Source organism: Thamnophis elegans, chromosome 8, assembly GCF_009769535.1.
Source record: "Thamnophis elegans isolate rThaEle1 chromosome 8, rThaEle1.pri, whole genome shotgun sequence".
In the NCBI taxonomy this organism is placed as follows: Eukaryota; Metazoa; Chordata; class Lepidosauria; order Squamata; family Colubridae; genus Thamnophis; species Thamnophis elegans.
The window spans coordinates 15,040,853-15,061,944 of record NC_045548.1 but is presented as its reverse complement, the minus strand read 5'-3'; the positions used below and the strand labels follow the sequence as shown (position 1 = coordinate 15,061,944).

The 21,092-nt window shown below is 36.3% G+C and overlaps 1 protein-coding gene across 1 annotated transcript; it reads left to right on the top strand.

The window, feature by feature from the left end:
• The first annotated feature begins 833 nt into the window (after positions 1-833).
• SALL3 (spalt like transcription factor 3) lies at positions 834-20,092 on the top strand. Its single transcript, XM_032223260.1, has 5 exons — positions 834-912; positions 12,027-12,029; positions 14,240-17,179; positions 17,396-17,736; positions 19,661-20,092. Exons 1-5 carry the CDS (start codon positions 834-836, stop codon positions 20,090-20,092), a joined length of 3,795 nt encoding a protein of 1,264 aa, XP_032079151.1.
• The last annotated feature ends 1,000 nt before the right edge of the window (positions 20,093-21,092 follow it).

Here is a 21,092-nt window from a genome sequence, read left to right as displayed (position 1 = left end):
AAGAGTGATGTAATTTCAAAAGAGAGAGAGAGAGAGAGAGAAACAACAGCGAGGAAAACAAGGGGAGCAGAGCTACCCAAAAAAAGCAAACCGCTGAGATCCTGCCCTTCTCCCAGCAGTGAAGCTTGTGCACCTATGTTGTGTAAAGTCAATTGCACCCGCAGAGAGTGGTCCCCCCGGACTGCGTGCGTGTGTTTTGCTGCCGCCTGTGTCCCCTCGGTTACTGTCGCCGTCGCAGTCGGTGCCTCTCGCAGGAGGCGCTGCCGGTGCCGGGCAGACGCAGCATTTGGCCGAGCGAAGCGTCTAATTGCCGAGCGCCCTCCCGCATTTACATATGCAGCCCGAGTCCACTGGAGCCGGGCCAATCCGCGCTTGCCCCCAGCATCATTAATCGCCATGCATTATTCACAATCATAATTACTGAGCCCCATGCGCGAGCCGCGCAGCCGCCCTATCTTTGCAAGCGCGCTCAGCACCACAACCCCGCGCAACACCCCGCCCGGCTGATCCGCCGTCGCCGCTTGGCTCGCCGGCGGATTTCATTTATTCCGCTTTCTCTTTACACGCACCACAAGCCACCCCCCATCCGCCCAACCATCCAACACCCCCCCCCGCCCCGCGCTAATTTGTTGCCGGTGAAATAAGGAGGGGGGTGCGGTGGCGGCGGCGGTCCGACGCCACCAATACACTTTTTTTCCTCGCCACCAAGTCTTTTTTTTTCCTCCCACCCACCTACCTTACCCACCCCACCCACCCCCTCTCCCCGCAGCGCTCCACCTCTCGCCGATGTCTCTGCAAAAAGCAGGCACAAGAAGCCACCCCAGCTAGCAGTTATGTCTCGACGAAAGCAAGCTAAGCCCCAACATCTCAAATCCGACGAGGAGCTACAAGCGGAGGTGCTTCCCGAACAAGGTAAGTCAGGCAGAGCAGGCAAGGCAAGGCAAAGCAAGCGGGATTGGGCGACCGGAGTCGGGTGCCTACGTGCGCCTGTGTGTCTGAGTGAGTGAGCGAGTGTCTTGTTTATGTGCGTGCGCGCGCGGTGGGTGTTTTCTAAGCCCGGGGATCTTTATCTGGTGGATTTTACTCTCTTTGGAGGGGAGCTTGAGCCAGCCCCAGAGAAGGCCACCTCGGGGAAAAAGAGGTAGGAGAAACTCGGGTGGGAGTTTAAAGTTTAAAGCGAGCAGAAGTTTCTCGCCTCCCCCTTCCGGAGCAAGTGTTCTCTTCCACACCGAAGTCCCTGGCTGGCAAACTCGGCGTGCAGCGGAAGGCTTGAATTATGGCTGGACATCTGAAGTGTGTGTGTGCGGGGGGAGAGAAGAGTTAGAGCGTCCCCGCTCTCGGGAGTTGGAGGGTGGGGAGTGAAGGGCGCGCTTACAAATTCGCGCTCTCCCCCCCCCCGCCCCGAACGCACGCGCCGCTGTTTCTCCCCGCCGCTCTTAGCGTGGATTTGCCGCTTTTCCATTTCTTTTTTTTTAATCATCTGCGTTTCTTTCCTAGTGTTTCGACTTTTCGACCGTAACGGCCGTTTTCTTTCTTTTTTTATCCCTCCTCTCAGCCGTTCGTCGTCCCCGTTCCCCGAGCAGCTTGCCTTTTTTTTTTCCCCTCCCCTTCAACGGCAGAAAAGTTGCCAAGAGAGTTGAGGATTGGGGGGGGGGGGTCGGTGAAGGGGAAAGAAACCAAGCGGCGAAAAATCGTTTCTGGGTCTTTACGGGGGGTGGTCCGACCTCCCTTCCTTCCCCCCACCTCAAAAACAACAACCCCAAACCACCCCGGAAGCGGCCCTGCTGGAGGCTGAGGCGGTGGCGGTTTCCCTGGCCCTGGATAAACCCCAGCGAGGCGCTCCCGCCTTCGGCCTCCCGCGCGTCTGAGGGAGAGAGAGAGAGAGAGAGAGAGAAATAAATAAAAAATATCTCTTTCGCGGTTCGCTTCGGCTTTTACTCTGAAGTAAACCGCCGCCGGCGGGTTCGGCTCCTAGGCCGGCTCGATTCCGGATTAGCGTTTTAAGTGTAATTCCTAAAGTAACCGAGGGGGAAGGGCTCTTGGGGGGGGGGGGTTCCTCAGTGCCTCCCCCCCCCCCGTCTCCCACTCACACACACACTCTCAGCAGATTGTTTAGGATTAGTTCTCTGAAGCAAGGTTTCTCTTTGGCCCGCCGAATTTTGGGACGTAGGCCTAGGGTGGGTGGGTGGGTGGGGGGCCTGCTTCCAAAGGCCAGGGAGTGTCCCATAAATAAGTGGAGGTGGGTCAGATGTTCAAAGGCAAAAAAAAAAAGAGGTCTCTTCTAAATGTTAGGGAGGGAATAGGGGGTGACGCCTGGGAATAATTGTCAGGGCCTGGGGTGGATAAATTGTCTGCCCTGGGGCAGAGCTTAACTTGCCTCACGCCTGCTTTCATTTGCCACCACAATTACCATGAAGATGTTCTTAGGTTTTCTTAGGATTTGAGGTGGATTATAAAATGAGAATATTCGTTCCGCGCTTATTGAAAAGATTTTTTTTTTTTAAAAAAAAGAATTTATTTGGGCCCCTTGAGGCCAAGAGAGCCTCCAGGCATGCTCAGGGTGCTTATAAAACAAGTTGTGTCTGGTTTGGAAATGATTTAGCGGGCAGTTGGTTAAAGGGTCTTTGAGCTGTCTTTAGAAGTCAATTTGGAATAATTCTAAACTCCAAAATCTGCATATGATATTGAAGTTTACCATTCCGGGTTGTTGTTTTCCCCTGTACCTCAGATTGCATTTTTTTTTTTCAATTATGAAGGCAGAATGAAGTATTTCATTCTTCCTGTGGTTATCACTTAAAATTTCCATGCTGATCAGGATAGTGATAAAGAGGCAATCATTGGGAGAATGATTCTGTTGCTCCTAAACGGCACATTTTAGCTTGATTGCTTTCATTTTTAAAAAGAATCTCCAAGGAAAATTACACAATTAAATGCTTCAGGAAAAAAAAATACCCACACACTTCATTGGACAAGAGGGGCTTGGGAAGGTCGAGAACTAAGCCACAAAAAGATTTTTGGTTACTTTAAATCGTCACTGCAACCTTGCAGTTTAGTGCAGCATGAACTGACTTCCCAAGGTAAATGCATTTGCTACACTGGCAATTATTCAGAACTTGTAATTTCCTCCATCTTTTTTTTTTTAAAAAAAGAAAGTTCTTGGAAAGAAGGGAAAGTCTGACCACTTCTGATTTGAACAGCTTCTTGGATAAGGGTAATAATAAAAGGAAGTGAAACAAGTCTCTTGAAGGATAGTTGCAATTAAAACAAGATATTCCTTATTTTAAAATGTTTTTTTTTAAGCCTTCCGGATACTTCAGTAAAAACAGGATATTTATCTTTAGTAAAATAAAAATGATAGGAAAAAAAATCTATCAGGGTAGATTGATAGATTACTTGGTTTAAGAATGTAAACAATACTCTGAATACTTTAAAAGTTAAAAAGGAAAAACCTCAGTGCCTCATTATGGCACTTCTGGTGAGTTAATAAATTGAAGAAAATTGTTCAACTAGCAGGGGTTTTTTTGTTTTGCTTAGTGAGTCTTATCTATGTAGCCATGTCACCCAAGATTAGAACAGGAGATATGCTAAAAAGAAACGCTTGCATATGGTGTGTAGATTAAGAACAAAGAATCTTTTTGTCATGGAAATGGATTTTCTCTTTCTTTTCCCCCCTTTTTGGGGGGTTTTGTTTTGTTTACTTCATCACATAGAATTTCTCACACTTGGTTTGTTTTGTATCGCCCTCAATGACTACATGATCAAATGAATGGATTTATTTCTGGCGAATAAGAAAGACAGTCTTCCCATCAAAAGGACTACATTGCATCCCAGTGAGGAATTTTAAAGCGTTATTATTGTGGCCACTGAATAGCTCAAAATCGGCTTTACCAGCAGCCTTAAAAATGCAACAATGTAAATACTTCACTATTTTAGAGAATTGTAATCAAAATGTGTTATTCTCTTGGTTAATAAATGCATGTCAGAATATAGAACATAATATATCTTGATAATTAGTTACGTGCAGAGTTCTGCAATTTCAGAGCTCTGATTTACCAAAATCACATCAGTAGCTAAATTGGTTAAGTGTTCAACATTTTTATCAGTGCAAATATTTTTCCTGCAAAAAAGATTTAACTAGTTGTGTATATTCTAGAATAAGATGATGTTGTAATTCACATACATCAGGCCTTTTAATTTCACTTTACAATTGTAAGCAATGCCACTGTTCCTGATTCTTAGTTCAGCAACAGGCCAAAAACAACACTTTTAAGCACAAAAAACAGACAAAAAAGTGCAGATAATATTTTTCAAAGATACCCACTATACTAACGTTAGTTCTCTTCAGTATTTTAATTCCTGACTCTAAAAGAATTCCTCAAGCTATTGTAATATCTAATAAACTTACACATTTTATTATACATGGGAATACACACAGTGCTGCATTTTAGACATAATTCATTAAGAAAAGCTGTTAAAAGTAGGTATATCTTTTTTCTTTTACACAGTAGCAGAAAGAAACATGACAGTTTGACAGACTGAAAGATAAATATAAGGCTATATCTAAAATTATAGGAAAGCCAGTAAATTTAGGTAGCAGTCTTAAAAATAGATGTTTTAGAAGCACATTAATAATTTGGACCAATAGAGTAATGGGACTTTTTTTTCATAAAGCAGAACATTCCCAGAGATCCCAAAACTAGCCAGAATAACAGCTATTACGTTGAAATGTTTCTTGTTGGAGAGAGAGCTCATGCTTTTGGTAATTTGGAAAATGAATGCTTACATGCGGTGATTAATTAGAATCTGCATAGTAGTTGATGCTGACAAGTCAGGAACAAAAGGTATTTATGCACAAACCATTTAAAAGGATGCCATATTGAAAGAAATGGTCACTATAAAGAGTGGCAAAATATCTGAAGGAATTGTTATAAATCCCAAGATAGTTAATTTGCTATTCTATATGCTAAATGAGTTAATCTCGAGTATCAGAAGAATTAAACATTTTAACATTTCTCTAAATCAACAGATTACTAGTGCTATAGAACAGCCTTGTTTTGTTACAACAATTGGAAACACTGCATTCACTTAGGAACCAGATGCATTCACCAATTTCTGGGGGGAGGGGTACCACATAGCACTTTCAAGTGGATAATAATTGAATAGAAATTAGCTATTAAAATTGCTAAAAGGGATTTCTAGAATGCAATTTGTACAGATTAAAGTAACATGGTTTTTTGTTTGGTTTCAGTTTAAAGTGGGTCAGCTCTTAGAATAATGATAGGTGGTTTTCAAATAATTGTAAAATGCATTTATATTGTATTAAGGATTTTTGTGGCATACTAAATTTATTTTAAAAACCTGTTCATCAAAATTCTTATATTTAAAGTATACATCTTTCCAAAATCCAGTTGCAACATTTTTTTATTCCAGCTCATCATTCATTTATTTTGTTGATTTATTCCTTTGAATGTATTCTTTAAAAAAAAAACGTTCCTGTTTACTTTGAAGTAAGTTCATTTAAATTAGTAGGCTTATTCCAGTAGATACAAGATAGTAGGATTAATGTTCATAAAACTCATAAATAGAATGTGATGCTTTCTATTATACTTAACCTATAATAGCCTTAAAAACATTGGAGATGATATGAAACATTTAATTAAGCATTAATTTTTGTGATTTTTAGCAAATTGCCTTTTAAAATAATAAAAGACCATTGTATTTTCCAATTTTAAAACAGTTCTTTAAGATATTAGATTTATTATTAGTGTGAGGGAGGAAAATTACCCTATATTATTGCTGTATAGTAAATTTTCACATTATATTTTATATACTATTCAAACTAAAGGATAGTTTAATAACATGTTAATTAAAATTTGCTTATTTTAGTATACAAATGCAAACATAAGATGTGTCAGTTCTGCTGGGAGGAGAAGTATATATGTGCTCCTATAAATAAAAACATTCCAAACATTAATTATCTGTATAATGATTAATATGAACATTCATGTTCTTAAACATAAATATTGGTTACTTATTTCTAAAACTATTTTAATACTTTATTGAAATATAACTTTAAAATAAAAGCAATGCAAATAAATTTGTTACTGTGGGTGAAACACTGAGAAAGCAAAAGCTTTCAATTTTTTTGCATGACTTATTGACTGAGTGCCAACCCAACAGAACTATCTAGAGAATATTGAAATAGATTACTGTGAATGATATAAATAAATAGCTTGTTACATAGTTTAAAGAAATCAAAAAATTAAACAAACTGAAATGATACATTTTGCATTCAAAATGGCTTTAAGGTTTAGAAATATAACCAAAATATCTAGGACAAATAAAAAGTAACTTTTTTCACAATAAATAGCATTAGTGTAGATCTAAAGTTATATTCACAATATTGCAATTTATATTATGGGGTTAAGTTTCTCTGCAGATAAAAAGTATTCATTTCATTTTACCACATTATTATAGAAAATGGTTTTAAATGGATGTATTTATACGTGAAAAGTGAAAAAGTAATACATTCTTATAACAATTTGAGAACAATGCCTTTGAAATCTATTGATCTTTATTCAGAGTAAAGTCAGGATTGTTATCAAATTCATGAAAAATCATGCATTATTTAACTTATGAAATGTAAATACTTTTGAGAACATTTCTATTGTTAATTGCATGCAGAAAACAGCAACTACCATGGAGAAGGCAGTCCTGTATAAAGTTTTCATTATTATTCGAGAAAATAAGAACATCAATAGAAGCTTAAAGCCCATTTTTATGACAACAGAATGCCTTTATATTTTAAAAAGTAATATATGCATGTTATTTTTAGTGTTTGAAACCAAATTGTTTCTATTTCCTGTGTCTAAATGTTGAGTGGAGGAGAGAGTTTTTTGTTTGTTTTCAGTGAAAAGGTAGGATTGCTGGAGTGCCAACAAGCTCCCAATGAACTTTCCCTGAGGGTGGATAGTTAGAAGTGCTTTGACAAGGTTTGCTGATTTAACCTTTGCTTGTTTTGCCCTGCCAGGGGTGGCCACTAGTTGTCAAGCTCATAATACAATTAGTACATCTGTGTAGTTGACCTTGGCAGCATGGCTTACCACTTGTTGTCTTAAGTGTTAACATCAAATCTGAGTGTCAACTAGAGATGCTTATGAATTTTTATATATGATTTTGTACAGCTTATCAAATACCTGTGTAGTTCAATTCCCAAGCTGGCAGTACTAAGAAAAGAGTTGTGGTTTCACACAGTATTTCATTGCTTAATTAATCTTCTATAGTGTCATTTACTTTGGTTAGGAAAATAACAGTGATTGGTCTTTCTCTAAAGTTATCTTCATTATTTAGGTGCATCACTATTTCATTACATATGCTTTATTAGTTGTATAAATTTATCTATGTGAATATTATGAGAAATTTTATAATGCTCCTTAGCTAAATTTTCAATCTTGATCATTTAGCACAAAGATGTGCAAACAGCTCTCCTGCTTTCAGTGAATCAGTGCTCTATAGAAAATTTCATAGTATCAAACCTGGATATATCTTCTAGTGTTCCGCCTATTGGTTTATGTCTTTGAAAATAGAAGATTATACAAAAATGAATCAGTCTCTTATATTATTTAGATTCCTGTTAGGCCTGGATTCCTATTTCACCTTAAATTAATGAAATAGTCAACGTTTAATACTGCATTAATTCCCAATAAAATATTATATCACTGTAGTCTAAATATTGAACATCAGCTAGTTTACATGGAACTTTGGGGTACAAACTGAATATTTGAGATTTCAATCAAACAGATACATTAATTACATTTTAATATATTATAAGCTGATAATATTTTATCAGTAGACAAAAATGTAGAGTTCTTGATCTGTTCTTAATCTGAATTCACAAAGCCTTAGCAGTTGGTTAAATATTGCATATGCTTTCTGCAGAAGGCACATGATGACTATGCCACAGGTGGCTGTTAACTTAAATTGTGAAATTTAGGCCACTAAATAGATTGAAAGAAATGTATCAGGGCAATGCAATTTTTGCATAGCAAGAGTGCCCTCCACTGTTCAGATTTATATTGTCAGTTTATGAGGCCTGTAGGAAAAGGATAGAAATTTTGCTATTGCACTTGAAATTTCTTCTACATTGTTAAACACAGTAGGGGTCTCTATTTGTCTCCTCCTGTTTCACAGCTTGGGCTCTGTGTGTGATAATTCATCTTTCTTTATGGGATTCAAAGCTATCATAAAAAAAATTAAAAGAATTAATTGAGAAAAAAGAGGGGGAGAATGAAATCAAAATGTAATGTTTTATATATATACATATATATATGAATTGTTTGATGAAAGAACTGCAACACTAGTTCTTAATGAGGAAAATTGTTTTTGATAACATTAAGGAAACATTATCATTGTACAAACTAAATATGTTAAAATATGTTGAGATTTATTTTAGTTATTACTAAAATCTAATTGAATTATTTGCCAATGCCCATATTAAAAGGGAGTTATCCAAGATCTTTTCACATTGTTTGTATCAGTGTAGAGATAAAGGCATTTACAGTTGCATTTTTTCATTGCACATGTTCCTCAAATTGGCTAATTGGGCCATTAGAGGAAAATGAATATATTTATAGATCAGTGTTGGGATTTTCTGTCCTGACATGCTGAATGAATGTATTTATTCATAGCCATTTACTGTGGAATAAGTGTAAAGTGTAATTTTATAACTGTTATTATTGTTGTGGTTGGTAGCAAAATGAAGCCAACTTACTCTTGCAGGTGAGCAAGACTGCAATCCTAGGCAAGCCTATTTGAAAAGGTCCATTGAATGTATTGTAGCTACATTCTGCATAGATACATCTTATTACTATATCTTATTATTTTGTTAAACTCTGCCTATCTTGCACGTGACTTTTCAATGATGCAATCATTTAAAGGAATGTAAAGAAACAGTTTCCTTGGAGAAAATGTAATGACCTAAGTAATAATTTAAAAGGTTCTCATTTTAAAAAGTAACACTGATACAATGAAATAGAGAAAGTGCTTACTGAAACTAGAATAGTTTTCAATATCCTTTCTGTTTGAAAGCTGTTTTGCACAGTTAAGAGTTGTTTAGGGGAGCACTCATTTAAGATTTTTGTTTTTGTTCATCCATTTATCTTAGAAGATGTTTCAGTAATAGTTAAATGTAATAGAGGTTAGTTACATGACCACTGGGCCTTCTCTCTAATGGATAACCTGTACTACTTACCGTGGAAAGGAATAAATGTCCTAATATTGTTCTCATAAAATAAATATATATTGGGACAGAATGTATTATAATACATTCACTGACACTGTTGCAAACTGAAAATTTTTAATGCTGCTCACCAAAGATATCCCCACTTTTGTTTCTTTCTGCCTTTTTTCTTTTTTGTAGAGAGGGATATGTTTCATGCAGGAATGTAATAAGGATAAACTGTAAAGACAATTCAGTAATTACCCATAACAATATTTTTCCATTAATGCAGTTGGAATTACTGAAGTGTCGGTTTTCACTCTTGTTCTTTACATACAGTAAAATTCACAGTTCAGATGCCCTTAATGATTATTGGCTTCTGCCCAAATATTTTGATTAAATTATTTCAGAACATCAGACTGTATATGACATGAGTAAATATCCAAGTCAAGTTATATCATGAAAAAGTCATGAATAACGTGATGATCTAATGAAGAAAACTTGAGATATTTTATATTGTTATTACCTTATTTTTCCACTTAGATTAAATATTGACTTGGCCTCAAAGCTGAAGCAGATTCCGTAGTTTTGTGGAATATAATTACAATAATTGGTTTATAATTGCAGTAACTTTCTCATAATTTATAATTCATTTCCACATTCAGTGTTGTAACGACCAGTTTTTCAAATATATTTCTTTATAAGTCATGAGTCATTCTTAATACAATCAGACTTTAAAGCCCATTAAAAGATTTTTTTAAAAAAAAATGTTCTATTTCAGTTAAAAGAGGGAACTCTGTATACAATTCCCAATTTGTAGTAATGTTTCTTTAAATAATAATAATAAATCAAATTAACTGAAAAGCTCATTTAATGCATATTTTTTCATTCCTAAATTAATTTATCCTTGTTATACAAAATAACAGCACATGAAGTATTTTTACACACTTCTGAGGATGTGTGCAGGTATGACTACATTTGCATATTAAATCTTGAATAAGGAATTTGTTGTATATGAATCTTGAGGACAACTTCAAGTTTCTGCATTTCAAAAGGATTTAACCATAGTTGTTAATCATGAAACATTAGATGTATTTTCAATATTAAGTTATGCTATTGGTAGATGAATATTTTTTTTTTAAAAAAAAACCCTGTTCCTAGCTAAAATAAGTCTGTTCTTAATAGACTAAAATATGTGTCAGTTTTTAAGAGACAGTTTAATTTTCATGTCAGTGCACTGAAATTTAAAATGCAAGTGCAATTTCAGGAGGGGGGAAATAGTCAATATCATAAAATGTAATTTGATTGTCTCCATTATTTTTATATGCCCATGATAAACTTGAGACCAAACTGTCTGGGAGAAGCAGTTATAAAATTCTATATTTAACATAGGAATTTTAATTCATTTTAAAATAATTCATTTTAAAACTCCAGTACATACTATCTTCTAATAGTGATGCCCTAATATTTCTGTATAAAATGTTGGTAAGTACATACATATATCCTATTTTATCCTTAGAGCATTATTGAAAAAAGTCATTTCCTACCGAATATCATAATTAAATAAGATTTAAACTGAAATTTCTTTTATCACATCTAGTTTTATACATCATTTTGATTCTCCTATATTGTTCTTTGGGACTTAAATATGCTTACTAGTGCTAACATATAGGTTTTAGATTGTGTGGTCAACAAGAACTGAAATGATATTCAATATAAAAACAATGTAAAACTTTTATATACATGAAGATTCTATCCTAACCACCTAATACACCCTTTACTTTTGCATTTAAAATTAGTACAAAACCTCATGCTTCAACTATAATTTGAACTCCCAAACATACCAGCAGACCATGTTTGGACAGCTTGTTTGTTGTAACATTGTCATAGATGCCTAGCACTTAAGTATCCATGCCAGTCTTTCTAAAGATGACTAGTATCTTTACATGTGGAAAAAGTAGGCCATAACTGTGACTTGTCAGTCAGATATTATCATATTAGCAGAAAGAACACATGAAATAATAAATTTCTTATTTTTTCAATATAAAAGATGCCAGGCCAAAACAGCTTTTTAAGAATAAGCTACTTCAAGAACACTGATTTGAATTGTTGCCATAATAACTCTTAAACAGGTAAATTGATTAGGAGGATAGACTGAAATCCACAATAGTTACAGTGATAGTTTTCCTATTTTCTGATTATTGAACATAAAAGGAGACATGTTTGTGAGACAAAGACGCACTCAAATAATTACAAACATTACACCACATAAAATATGTGAGGATGTTTTGAATTGCAAAGTGATACACTCCCGACCAAGTGGATTTGTCTTAAACTTTTGGTTTTTGTTTTCCTTTAAAAAAGCCTTGCTTTTGTAAAGTTTGAATTAAAAACTTGCAGTAGCATGCAATAAAGGGTTTGCAAAAACATTTTGCTCTAAATTCTCATAGGTAGTACTATTTTGATTAACTCTGTGTTAGAATGACTGGAAACTATTTTTTTCATATGTGTTAATTAGATTGCAGCTATGAGCAAGCATCACATTTGTAGATAGAGCTAGTTCTTAAATTTTACGGGATGAATATATAAGAAATATTGTTCATTATTATTTTGTATATTCTATACTTTGATGACACTTAATTTTAATGTGAAGTTCCATTGATGTAGATGAATATTTAAAATAATTTCCTATTCATTTTAGAGACTCATGAATATGAATTAACAAAACAAAAATAAAATCACAAATACAAGCTAAGCTTTTATCTTCTGCTGTTGTGTTTTTAAAGAATGCTGATTCTTCATTTGAAAGCCGGTATGACTAAAACATGTGTAAACACCTGAAATTAAATATTTCAAAAAATATTTCCTAAGGCTGTAAGATTTAATCTTTAGGCGATCTCTTTGGAGCTATGGCTTTTCCCACTAATAAAATGCAGTTTAAGGTTGTACTTTCTATTTTATGAAATTAAGTTACCATGAGTATATTATTACAATAAGAACATATTAAAAATTAAATTTATCTGTAATTGTCAGTACTGAATACTTGGCAATATATAAACAAGATTCATGTAATCAACACAATGATTAACATTAATAGCGAGTTTTCTCTAAACTGCAAAATGTTTTGGAGATGGTCTCAGAGATTATTTTTCATTTGCACAACAGAGAGTTCAAACTCCAGGTACAATAAAATTACAATTAAACCCTTAATTTTCTTCTCTTCCTATATTTTCATGTAAGTTATTTGTAGTTTTACTTCCAGTAAAAACAATCAAATTCCAAATATTTATTAAATTTTTTGCTAAGGTGTAACTTTTAGCTGATCTGAGTTCTAATATCAAAATATAATTCAGATAAAAAACTGAGACACTTGCTGCTTAGAACTCTCTATTTGTTGTTGCTTGGGTTTTCTTAGTGATGTAAAAAAATTAAAATGCAAGAGAGAAAAGAAAACCACTTGAAATACCAAGATTAAAGTGTTTATCTGTCATGCAAATATTTTATATTCTAAGAGGAACATTTAAAATGAGCAGGATTTTTCTTGAATATTCTTTCTAAATGTAAAAATGAAATTAATTAATTGCTCCTTTAATGTGAAAGAAACTGACATTTGCACAAACTGAAGTGGATTTTCTCACACTTCTGTGTGTAAAGTACAAAATGATTTATATCTATCATTTTGCTGTGTGTAACTGATTTGCTCCTGTCATTTTATCTGTAAGCTAACAAAAAACAGTTATGCTTCAGTAATGTCCAGAGCATCAAATTGAATCTGTATAATTATGGTACACTGAAGCTGCACACAGCTTTCAAAGCATACAAGTGCTTTTATATATTACAGTACTCTTAAAGTGAAGCCTTACAGTCACATCAAATGTTGATTTTTAAAGTTTGTCTTCAGCTATTAATATGATCAGGTGTGAATTAGAATTCTGTTCATTAGATATGCTTGTTATTCAGCACAAGAGAGTAATGCGAGTCAGAGGAAGTAGCTGCCTACAACAGTAATTAAACATGTGTAACCAATTAGTGGGTTTTCCACTATGGCACAAGCATATAATTTGCCGAGTCTTTCTATGAGAACAGAAGAAAAAAGGTACTAAAAGTGTGTCTTGACTACAACATTCTCATGTTAAACATGTCAATGTAAATGAACTTTAAATATATAATTTCTAGTTTGTTAACAAACCACTGAACTCTATTGGCTAACAACAGTAACATGTAATTTTAGCACTTCTTGCCAAAAAGAAAAGATATTAATTTGATTTATATAACATTTTACATACTTTTAACAATTATGTAATATTTGCTTTTTGGAATGTATAGGTAAAGTACAAAAACAAGAGAGGTGAAAGTAGTTTAATTTTTTTTAAAAAGGACTTTCTGTATATCGGACATGTACATATACATCTTTTAAAATTAAATAAATTGTTGATTTAACAAGTTATGTGGAGTTATACTGTGCCTATGGTGTCTCTGTGCAGTATAAAGATAATAAATCTAAGTAGCACAAAGACCCCACTTGAGTAACAGAAGCTCAGTTTGTCGTGTCAGGTGCTGATTTGAGTTTGAAAGGTTACAGATTAGTTTAGCAATGTTAAGTGAACTGGCAAAGGTATCTCTAATTTTGCTGGAAATGAGGAAGCGTGGTGGCGAAGGAGAATCCTAATGAGTCCATCGAAAGCTTGCTTTGTACCCAACAGACAAGGTAGCTGTGAATTGTATGAAAATATTGGAAATCAATTGCTTCTATGGAATTTCATTAAGAAGCAGTATCCACAATTGATAGGGCCTCATAATTTGATGGATTGCACTAAGAAAATGATTAGCTAGGTAGAAAGAGTCATAGAACACACACACTGAGGGACCTCAGAAATCTTGAAGTGGTGTAATTTGTACAAAATAAAAAAATATTGATTCTTACTCATGTGCAAAATTCTAAAATGCAGGGAGGGTTCTTTTGCAAGTCATTGGCTGATACAATCTTCTGATTTCCCTCCCCCCCCCACTGCCTCCCCACAGTGCCAGGAGAAGGAGCAGATGATGGTGATAGTGGGAATGAAAGCCGGAGTGGAAGCGAGGAAACAAATGTTTGTGAAAAATGTTGTGCAGAATTCTTTAAGTGGAGTGATTTCCTGGAACACAAGAAGAACTGCACTAAAAATCCACTGGTGCTCATTGTGAATGAAGATGAAGCCACCCCAGCTCCTGAAGAATTTGCAGAGCCTTCTCCTGCAAGCTCACCTAGCGATCAAGCGGACAGCGAGGCTTGTGAAGAAAGCGTTCAAGCTGAGAACAATGAGATCTGTGAGATAAAGAATACAGAAAAGGAAGAAGAACCCATGGAGGTAGAACCTTCTATAGAAAAAAGCTACTCCAATCCAGGCACCTCTAGTACAGCTACGCCACTACCTCAAATTAGCGAGCCACCTTCTTTGACAGGTTATAACATGCCAAACACTAATGTAACCTTAGAGACATTGTTGAGCACTAAAGTGGCAGTTGCACAATTCTCGCAGAGTACAAGATGTGCAGCTAACGCAACCGCAGCGAGTGGGGTTACAGCAATGGCCATCCCAATGATTCTTGAGCAGCTGATGGCGTTGCAACAGCAGCAGATTCACCAGTTGCAGCTGATCGAACAGATCCGGAGTCAGGTGGCCATGATGAACCGACAGCCATTACGTCCTACTTTAAACACGACTCCTTCCCAAAGCACTCCTGTGCAAGCCACTAACCAGCTCCAGGGATTTGCCGCAAACTCTGCTCTTCAGTTAGCAGCAGTTGTTCCTTCTGCCATAGTGGCCCAAGCCACTGGCAATCCACCAACTGCCTTTGAGAGTACTCAGCACATATCAAGGCCCACGTCAGGTGCAAGCACTCCTAACATGTCAAGCAATGGTTCTTCTGTCCCAAATGAAACAAGCACACCATCTTCGTCTAATGCAATTACTTCTTCTTCATTAACACCGGTTTCTGTGTCAAATATTACTAGCAGCTCTTCACAGCCCCCAAACCCTTCAACTCCACCTTCAGTAGGACCTGGAAATCTCCTCGCCTCAACTTCCAGCCTGCCAAACCCACTTCTACCTCAGACTGCATCCAGTAGTGTAATTTTCCCCAACCCGCTGGTTAGCATAGCTGCAACAGCTAATGCATTGGATCCTCTCTCTGCTCTTATGAAGCATCGCAAAGGAAAGCCACCAAATGTATCCGTTTTTGAGCCTAAGACAAGTTCTGAGGACCCTTTTTTTAAACATAAATGTAGATTTTGTGCCAAGGTTTTTGGGAGTGATAGCGCTCTACAGATTCACCTGCGTTCGCACACAGGGGAAAGACCTTTTAAGTGTAACATTTGTGGCAATCGGTTTTCTACTAAAGGCAATCTAAAAGTTCATTTTCAGAGACATAAAGAAAAGTATCCACACATTCAGATGAATCCATATCCGGTTCCAGAATACCTCGACAATGTTCCCACTTGTTCCGGAATTCCATATGGGATGTCATTGCCACCAGAAAAACCAGTTACTACATGGCTGGATAGCAAGCCCGTTTTATCAACTGTCCCAACTTCAATTAGTCTGCAACTTCCCCCTACAATACCAGGCGTAAACAGTTACGGGGATTCCCCAAGTATTACTCCCATGAACAGATCACCCCAGAGAACATCCCCCGTGTCAAGTGAATGCACTTCTTTATCCCCAAGCCTAAACAATTCTGAGTCAGGCATTCCTTTGTCTGCAGAATCCCCACAACCAATTCATGGTAGTTCAACCATGACTAAAACTGAACCTGTTAATATTCCAGTAACAAATGCAAGGCTGGGAGATATTTCTATAAGTGGTCAGGTTTCTGTAGTACCCACCTCTACAGCTTCTAGTGCTGTTACTGAAAGCAGTATTTCTACAAGCCTCCCAAACACTGTGCTTCCAGCATTGTCTGACCAGTTCAAGGCTAAATTTCCATTTGGTGGTCTATTGGACTCTATGCAAACATCAGAAACCTCAAAACTGCAACAGCTAGTAGAAAACATTGATAAGAAGATGACAGATCCAAATCAGTGTGTCATTTGTCACCGTGTGCTCAGTTGTCAGAGTGCTCTCAAGATGCATTATAGAACTCATACAGGAGAAAGACCATTTAAATGCAAAATTTGTGGACGTGCATTTACTACAAAAGGCAATCTAAAAACACATTTTGGAGTTCATCGAGCGAAGCCACCACTTAGAGTACAGCATTCATGTCCCATTTGTCAGAAGAAATTTACAAATGCTGTTGTTCTTCAGCAGCATATTCGTATGCATATGGGTGGGCAAATTCCAAACACACCATTACCAGATGGCTTCCAAGATGCTATGGACTCAGAGCTTTCTTTTGATGAAAAGAATGCAGAGACACTGAGCAACTATGATGATGATATCGATGAAAATTCCATGGAGGAGGACATCGAATTAAAAGATAATATAAGAGACCCCTCCATGCCACTTCTACCTTATTCTGGATCGTGTCCATCTTCTCCCCCATCTGTAATTTCTAGCATTGCTGCTCTTGAGAATCAAATGAAAATGATCGATTCTGTCATGAACTGCCAACAGTTGACCAATTTAAAATCTTTAGAAAATGGGTCAGGGGAAAGTGACCACTTAAGCAATGATTCTTCATCAGCTGTTGGAGATCTGGAAAGTCAGAGTGCAGGGAGTCCTGCCATGTCAGAATCATCTTCATCCATGCAAGCGCTGTCTCCTGAAAATAGCAACTGTGAAAGTTTTAGATCTAAGTCACCAGGTTTCAGTAACCACGAGGAACCACAAGAAATACAATTAAAGAAAGAAAAATCTGACAGTCCCCCACCACCTACTATTGAAAATGGAGGCGCATTGGATCTGACAGCCACCAACCCCGGGAGGCCAGTCATCAAAGAAGAAGGTCCTTTTAGCCTGCTGTTCCTGAACAGAGAACGTGGTAAGTTTAAAAGTACCATTTGTAATATCTGTGGCAAGCCTTTTGCTTGTAAGAGTGCATTGGAAATTCACTACCGCAGCCATACTAAAGAGCGTCCATTTGTATGTACAGTCTGCAATCGTGGGTGTTCCACTATGGGTAATTTAAAACAGCACTTACTGACACACAAATTAAAAGAGCTGCCTTCTCAGTTATTTGAACCCAACTTTACTCTAGGTCCCAGCCAAAGTACTCCTAGCCTGGTCACCAGCACTGCGCCTACTATGATCAAAATGGAAGTGAATGGTCACAGCAAGCCGATCTCATTGGGCGAGGTTCCATCGCTTCCAGCTGGAATCCAGGTTCCTGCTGCACCACAGACAGTGATGAGTCCTAGCATCACCCCTATGCTGGCACCCCCACCACGTCGAACTCCAAAACAACACAACTGTCAGTCATGTGGGAAGACCTTCTCCTCAGCAAGTGCGCTACAGATACATGAACGCACCCATACTGGTGAAAAGCCATTTGGATGCACTATCTGTGGTAGAGCTTTTACCACAAAAGGGAATCTTAAGGTAAGAAGGTAAACTTCATATTAAAATAAATCCTGTAAAAATACATAAAGGGTTCACAGTGAACCTGATTGCTCAGCAGATGCTGGCTCCTCCTCCTCTTCCTCTTCCTTGAGTCCAAATCGGAGCAGGAGAAATGGATTGAATTCGGATGTTAGGCTAAAGTATTGTTTTGAATATGAATGATTTTTTGCAAGGTAGAGTTTCACTTGCTTTTCCTATCTTTCTTGTTAGTAACTGCAGTTTAGTATTTAGATTAATACTAAACTATGGTTTAGTATTAAATAGTATTTAATCTTGTTTGTGAATAATGGGAACAAGCCAATTTCATAAAGTTAATCTGAAGATCAATCCAGTTTGTCAGGTTCAAATGACAATTCAGGTGGAGGCTAATCAACGAGAGATGTGAACTCTTCTAAACCTCTTGAACCCACCTTGGAGGGTGGAGGGAGAGAAGAGATTTGCGAGATTGTGGTTCATTCTCATTCGTCCTCAAGCTAAAGTATGATTTGGCCTCCTATCCAAACCCCACCATTCTAAATCAATGTAAAATCAAATACTCCATATATATCATCACACATCAAAAATAAATTTTTACTTATTCATTTATCATGTTTATATAGCTGCCTATCTCAAAATCAAGTGAAAATTCTGTTTTCGTAGACAAGGTATTCTATGTTTAAAGTGTGTTTCTTCTTCCTTTTTAAAAAAATAATGGTTTTTGAATTATTGGAATTATTGTTTTAATATTCAAAAATGTTTATAATTAAAAGAATCCCAAAAAAGATTCAATTCATGAAATAATTTTATGTCCACATTTATGAACCAATTTTCATTCCATTTTCCTGCAAGTTTCAGATTGCAGCTTCTTTCACCATTGTGTCTTAGAGAAGCAGGGCTTTCAGTAGTATTTTCCAGATACTAAGATTACATAGAGGGATGTAATCCTTCAAAATTGGCAAATGCTCAGTGAGAAGCTTTCTTGATATTTGCAATGGTGTTTTATTTTTCTATTATTTAAGGGTAATACAATTTTTATACTTAAGAAATATGAAAAGTACACCTATAACATTTTATATCTTCACATAATCCAGGTAATTATAAAATTATGGGCAATCAAGGAAGAGCCCTTTAACTCATGTTGGCCCAAATCTAATATATAATTATATAAAACCTATTTATAAGTAGTACAAAATAAATGAGTTGTAACAAATATATTTGAATGTTTTTTAGGATATTTGTTCCTGGGAATTTTAGATGAATCAAACCTAACAGTTTAGGTAGAAAAGGTCTATTAATGTAAATAGAAGATACCGAGAGTTGTTAGAGCAGTCTTCAGTTCCTCTAAAAGATACTCTGAAGGGTTCTTGAACATCTGGAACTATTTTTAGGAGAAAATGAAAACTTGCATGCGAGCTGAATCAGAAAATTCCTTCTGCTTGACTGACAGGAAGTTTGCATTCAGACCATTACTGATAGAGAAAATATTTATTTGGAGAACAAGCAAAAATAGATAATCTTCGCTTAATCCTTTTTATTTTATAACTATTTGCCATGGGTCTTGTGTCATTCGGCAGGGACATCTGTGCGTAGTTGCTTTGCTGGAAACTTCATATAACAGAATTGCTCCCAAGTAAATATGAGTATAATTGAGTTACAAAAATTCACATATTAATTCTTAAAAGTTAATGAGATTTACTGGTGTAGGACGTAAAAAGCTCCTTGAAATACAACGCAAGCCTGATAATCTTGAATAATAATAATCTTGTGCATGAGAGTTAATGTTTAACATTACTTGACATTTTAAATTGTGAAATTAGAATGTCTTCTATTGCCAGTTTAAAAAGTATGCCTTGCATCTTTGTAAATCCTGTAAATCTTCCTGCTCGTTTGCCCATTTTTTTCCCTGTCTGTTCTTCCTCTAAAGGTTCACATGGGAACTCATATGTGGAATAATGCTCCTGCACGGCGTGGGCGTCGACTGTCCGTGGAAAATCCCATGGCTTTGTTAGGTGGGGATGCTTTGAAGTTTTCAGAAATGTTCCAGAAGGATTTAGCAGCTCGGGCAATGAATGTTGACCCAAATTTTTGGAACCAGTATGCTGCAGCTATTACTAATGGACTTGCGATGAAGAACAATGAAATTTCTGTCATACAGAATGGAGGCATACCCCAGCTCCCAGTAAGTTTAGGCGGAAGTGCCATTCCGTCTTTAAGTAACATTTCCAGTGGAATGGACAAAGCTCGTACTGGTAGTAGCCCTCCCATCATTGGTTTGGACAAAGCGAATTCTGAAACGGGAGCCAATCGTCCATTCACAAGGTTTATTGAGGATAATAAAGAGATTGGCATAAATTAAAAGTATTCAGTACAAATAACTGTTGGACCACTGCTCAGATACAACATTTGTTCTTTCATGTACAGTTTGGGAAATTAAACTTTAGTTTTGTGGCCTAATTGCCTAGATAACACTTATGATTTATCAATAGCAGAAATACAATAACTTTGTGTCTGCTGAAAAGTTGTCTCGCAAGATTGCATGGTACTACTTCAAAGGGAGCTGACCATTAGTGAGAACTTATGAACCTTTTTTTTTTAAATTTAAGGAAATGATAAATCATTGGATAATTCCATTAGGGACTGAAGGAGGCCAAATTGTTTCAAATTTTGTTTCAAAAAAAGCAAAGATGCCACCAGTTGAGTAAAAGTGGGGTTTCACAATGGCATTTCAGTCCAGTTCTATCTTTGCTGATTTTCTTCGACTCAACTAGAAACTTGAACTGTTTTTAGAATTCCTCTAACATTCAATAAGTGATTTAGTACCCTAATGCTGTCTAAGATTACAGTATTCTTGTCTGTAGTATTTATAATGTAAAGATAATGCGGGTAACAGACAATATACTAGCCCCATTCTTAAATGAAGCTTTTGTATGGCAAAATACACCTGGCTATGTGACTTTTTTTTAAAGCAAGTTTTGTTTTACTATAAATAAGTGGTTTATTTTGATGCAGGCAAAATTGTGAAGTTTTATTGGGAAAGATAGCATGCTTTCAATGTGCAAGTACCTGTCAGTAACAAACCATTTTAATTTAAATCTTTGTAGCTGCTATGTGGACAGTTGTTCTATTAAATGGAAAAAGTGTAGTGTGAACTTCAGTTCATAGTTGGAAAAACAAGTTACAGACAAACCTTATTACAGTAGATTATTCACAACACTATAAGCAGTTGTGAATAAAACACTTCATGTTATCAAAGGCTGTACAATAAAAGGCAGTGTTTGTATAATGTGGTTGCAAACTCTTAATTTATACTATTGCACTTTTAGTATTTTATATTTAGGGAGGTTTGTCTATAATTT